Source organism: Citrus sinensis, chromosome 1 (assembly GCF_022201045.2).
Source record: "Citrus sinensis cultivar Valencia sweet orange chromosome 1, DVS_A1.0, whole genome shotgun sequence".
Lineage (NCBI taxonomy): Eukaryota > Viridiplantae > Streptophyta > Magnoliopsida > Sapindales > Rutaceae > Citrus > Citrus sinensis.
The window spans coordinates 16,743,635-16,749,152 of record NC_068556.1 but is presented as its reverse complement, the minus strand read 5'-3'; the positions used below and the strand labels follow the sequence as shown (position 1 = coordinate 16,749,152).

The window sequence follows — 5,518 nt, the reverse complement described above, 5'->3', positions numbered from 1 at the left end:
GGGGAAGAAGAAGGGCATTATTCCTACAAGTTTCCCTTTCTTTCACAGCTCATCTTCCTCTTCCGAAATCTTCCTTCTTCTTACTATATCACTATCTTGGATTTCATTTATTTATTTTATTTTTCGTGGAAGAATTTTCATTTGTAGAAAAATAAATAAATAAATAAAATTTAAAAAAATCCCAATTCCCTTTTCGTTGTAATCTAGATTAACAACCTGATGTGAGAGAGCTTCAGACCTTAAATTAATCTTCTGTACTATACTTCAAAAAAATCTATATGTAGGATGGTTGCATGGCCTCTAGAGGTCACAACTTAAGCTGCAAGTGTCTGTTTTGAGCATATAATATATTGTCTTAAAATTTTCGACTGGACGAATCAAACAGAAGAGCTTGCACAATTCTACCCTATGGTCATTTTTCAATTTTAAAATATTTTTATATTTTATATTTTTTAAAGATTTTTATCTTTTTTTAAATATAGATTTGGGTATCTTTGTTTTGACTTTTTTTATTTAGATTAGGAGAATTTTATTATAACATAATATTTTGAATTTACCTATTTTGACAAATTCATAATATTTAGGGTTACTACATAAAGGGTCCAAAATCCTAATTTTGTTAATTTTAGACTTTTTAATAAAACTTTCAATATTCAAAAATTTTATTTCTCTTATCAATCAAATTCTTATGTACGTTTCCATATTGTCATATTAGTTAAACTAATTAATTAGTATTGACATTGGTACATCATATGTATATCAATAAAGTTTTTTTTTTTTTTGGGTTTTGCATATTACATGAATCAAATTTAAAGCAAATGGGATATTAAAAAAATAATTCTCTTGATTTTGTTATTAGATTTTCTTAGTTCCTGAGAACCTAACACAACTAAATGCTTTTCGCCCATTTGGTTATAAATATATATTTGTTCAACATAATGCAGCTCAATATTAAAACAGGCTGATCATATTATTCATATAATTGATATAACAAAGCATTAATAATTCTAATTATATAGGAGCTATATTCAAAATCCAATAAGTGGGCCACGCATTGATGTATGCTCTAGAATCAACGATGAAGGCAGGACGCGCTATGATAACAAAAAAAACTCGAATATGTGGGTTGCATGTGCTGTGGAAATTGATTTACAGTATACATAAATAAAAGGGTCTTGTTACTGTGCACAGCTGCACGGTGCATCTGTAACAAAATTTTCTTTCTTGATAATAAATTATTCATTAATATCATAAAAAATTATTATCAATTTAAAAAAATAGAACAGATGTCCAATGCAGCTGATGCACCATTAGCAAACGCTAAATAAAATTAAGCAAAACAAGTATGAGAGATTTTGGAATATATGAGATGTACTACATCTAACTAATTCATATATGTTATGCATATATTATATAGAGGCTATATATAACATCCAATAAATGGGTCTCGAATTGATGTATAATGTGGAATCTGTGATGAAGCTAGTACATGCTATGATAACATAAAACTCAGAATGTGTGGGTTATATGTACAGTAGAAATTAATGTGCAATATATATTAAGGGGTCTTGTTACTGTCGCATCAATTGCACCATACATTATAACAAATTTTTCGTTGTTTGTAATAAATTATTCATTAAAACATAAAAATTATTATCAATAAAAAAATTTTAAAACAGATGTCCAATGCAATTGATGCACCATAAGCACACTCTAAATAAAATTAAATAAAACATATGTAAAATAAGAGAAATTTTAAAGTATATCAAAGATAATATACTTAATTAATGTATATATTTGTTTTTAAAAATTACTATGTAATTAATAATTATATTTAATTAAATTATATATGACATACATATATTAATTGAATATAATAATCTGATGTAGTAAAAAAAATTTCTTACTACACCTACATGGATCTTATTGCATAAATAATAATATTAGATAGAATTGTTATAATACAATAAGTTTGATAATGGCAAAGAGAGGGGTCACATCGGCACGTGGTGGCTGGCTGTTTGATTCCTCTTAAGTTATTAAACTCACACTGCAAAATTTCCAGTAAAACCGTTGAGTCCTCAATCCCCAGCTGTTGCTAGCTGTCCCTAATTGCCCCCATGTGACCCACCCAAAAATATAAACACTAATCAAAACACACACACACAGAGTTCCGAATCTACGCTATCTATTTATCTCTATCTCTCTATCATATCTTTGATTCCATATACTTTGATTTATATTGTCTCCTTAATTTCTATTCCGAATTATATGGTCTCTTAATATTTTTTTGCTGCTAGAGAGTGTTTTTAGGGCTTGCAAGATTTGATTTGCTTTTGCTTTGCTATTGTTGTTGTTTGTCTTAGCACATATTTGACGAATGGCACAATTGCCTCCAAAAATACCAAATATGAGCCACAATTGGTCTTCATTTCCTTACCAACGAATGTCCTTTATTTCTTCTAATAACAACAATAACAACGACAACAACAATAACAATATTGCCAATGCTGCCACCACCATGACCCTTAACAACAACAACAATATCCACCACAATCAACCCCATTGGGTTGACGAGTTCCTCGACTTCTCCTCCGTCCGACGAGGGGCGCACCGCCGGTCCATCAGCGACTCCGTCGCCTTCCTCGACCCACCGTCGTCGTTGGTTGTTGTTGAAGAATGTAGGAATAGTAACAACTCTAATAATAACAATAATAATAGCACCATAAATAACATTATGTCATCATCGGACGCCAATTACTGCTTTGATAGGCTTGATGATGAGCAACTCATGTCCATGTTCTCCGACGACATATCGGTGTCGGTCCCGCCTACGGCTTCCTCATCAAACCCTTCCACGCCGTCTGATCAAAATAGCAACAATGATGAGAAAGTTACTGCACCGTCGGATCAACAACAACAACAAAAGCAGCAGCAGCAGCAGCCCAAGAATGAGCCTGGAGAAGTGGAAAGCTCGTGCAAGAATAACGAGCCATCATCATCACAAACCACCACGCACCAGACGCCTCCTGCCTCTAATGGTGATACCATCATCGATCCAAAAAGAGTTAAGAGGTAAAACACTATATATATATTCTCATATTGCACGTTTAAAAAAAAAAAATCAAGAACTCATGTAGCAAAATACCTAAGCTTTAATATTGATATTTTTAAAAAAATATATTTGTAGCAGAATTTTGGCAAATCGGCAATCAGCACAGAGGTCAAGAGTGAGGAAATTACAATATATTTCAGAGCTTGAACGGAGTGTTACAACATTGCAGGTTTGTACTTAATTGTGTGAATTATTAACTCATTTTTCTTATATATGACAGCATGAAAATGAATATGAATAATTAAAAAAATTGTTTATTTTAATTTTTTTTTTATGATGCAAATCATGAAGACTGAAGTATCAGCATTGTCACCGAGGGTTGCATTTTTGGATCATCAAAGGTTGATTCTGAATGTTGACAATAGTGCTTTGAAGCAACGGATTGCTGCTTTGGCTCAAGACAAGATCTTCAAAGATGGTAAGATAGATCTATCAATCTTCGTTATTAATTATTTTAGCTAGCCTTTTCTTTTATTATCTTTATTGATTTAGATATGCATGATATGATGAACGCTAATTTTCAAGACAGCATAATTCTCTTCCATCTTCATGCTTCTGGTTTAAAATTATTGCCAGTGAATCATAGGGGCAAAAATTAAAAAAAAAAATAGTTAATGCGATGGGAATTTTTTATAAATTAATTATAAGGTTAACTTTAGGATGTCCCTTGCGAAAACTTGTTAAATATCTTTTAGAGAAAAAATTTCTAAAATGTAGCAAGATTTAAGCACTTTAAATTATAATGCTAGTAATAATAAGGAGAACTAATACCATATAGAATTTTGCATAAGTTTGAGTCTTAACTAGCCTTCCAAAATGGATAAACATTTTTTGTTTGTGGACTTTTTAATGCAAGAAAAGGTGGCTTTGTATGTAGATTCTTTCATGCTAAAGCCTACATAGAGTTTAGTGCCATATTAATAGCATTGATATCATTCGATCAAGATTATTCAGTACTTAATTAATATGTACTCTTTTTGTTTGCATAAATTTTCAGCTCATCAAGAGGCCCTAAAGAAAGAAATAGAGAGACTAAGGCAAGTTTATCACCAACAAAACATCAAGAAAATGAAGAACAACAACAACAGCAACAACAATGCAACACCGCCACCGCAACAACCACCATCACAGCCAATGAACACTGACACCATCGTATGTATGGACAAGGATCAGTAAATTCTCAATCGATGAGAATTGAAGGACTGAGAAATGGTCCCCAAAAAAAAAATAATAATAAATAAAATAAAATAAATTAGGGAAAAAAAAAGGCTGTGATACATATTCTGCAAACTGGGCTTTCACGTGATGTGTTCCCACTTGCTATCTTTTTTATTTCAAGAAGTGGGGTCCTTGACAAGAATTGTGACAATTATTTTTAACAAATGTTTTTGTGTGGGATATTTTTTTTATTTTGGGAGGTGGTGCTGGACTGGTGGCGGTGGATTTGGCAAGGTGATTTATTATTTTTTCTTCTTTTTTTGGATTTTTTTTTCTGCTGATGAAAATGATAATTTAAATTCTTTTGGGAGGCAAGTTATGGTGGAATTTGATTGTGGGGGTGTATGTATTAAAAGGAGATATTGTCAGGGATGGGTGCCTATTGTTGTAACCTTTTTTCATCTTTTTTTTTTCTTTTTTAACTTGGACTGAAAGTCTGAAACTGAATGTGTTCAAAGCATGGCTTTTTGTTATTTTGATTCAATTCATTGGAAAGATCAAAGATGTAACAACGTTGGCAAAAATTATTGGAATTCAGCTCGAATTGCTGATGAGTCATAAACCACTGGTATCTTTACCTGTTTTTGAGTTTATTCAACAAATAATGTTTGACCTCATCCTCTAAATTGAATTAATATACACCATTTACCACTCTTGAATTTACAATTTCTTAAGTTTCATTTAATATAATTTTTTAAATAAAATTTATTTAAGTAAAATTTTTATTAATAAAACTTTTATAAATACAATTTTTATAAAAAAAAAATAGTTATTTAGTTGTCAATATAAATTTTATTAAATATTATTAAATTAATTTAATAAATAAGTTTTTAAAAATTATGTTATGAAATGAATAAAATAAGATTGTCAAATAAGTTAAAGATATTTTAGATATTTTAACATTTTAAAAAAACTTTCAAACTCTATTCTCATAGTCTAAAATTTTAACTTTTACATTTAGATGCAAATAACTTATTTAATTTTTAAAAGCTCTACTAAAAATCAAACAATAACAAAAAAAAATAAGAAAAAATTATGGAATTAAATAAAATCTTATGGCCATTAGATAATCCATATTAATCAGGCACTAAAATTGGTTGAAATACACTTTCAATTATAATGCTTTTCTCTAATAACAAAATTAATTGGGAATACACCTTCCCTCATATGCAATCTCATCAACAT

At 30.1% G+C, this 5,518-nt stretch overlaps 1 protein-coding gene across 2 annotated transcripts; it reads left to right on the top strand.

Annotated features, from left to right (window-relative positions):
• The first annotated feature begins 2,151 nt into the window (after positions 1-2,151).
• Positions 2,152-4,887, top strand: LOC102614147 (basic leucine zipper 61-like). Of its 2 annotated transcripts, none has more exons than XM_025094222.2 (4): positions 2,152-3,075; positions 3,191-3,284; positions 3,407-3,533; positions 4,113-4,887. In XM_025094222.2, exons 1-4 carry the CDS (start codon positions 2,381-2,383, stop codon positions 4,289-4,291), a joined length of 1,095 nt encoding a protein of 364 aa, XP_024949990.1. In that variant the 5' UTR covers positions 2,152-2,380; the 3' UTR covers positions 4,292-4,887. The 2 variants fall into 2 exon arrangements, with proteins under 2 accessions (XP_024949990.1, XP_006494850.1); XM_006494787.4 differs by having other exon boundaries at positions 2,159-3,075; positions 3,194-3,284.
• Positions 4,888-5,518: the final 631 nt, after the last annotated feature.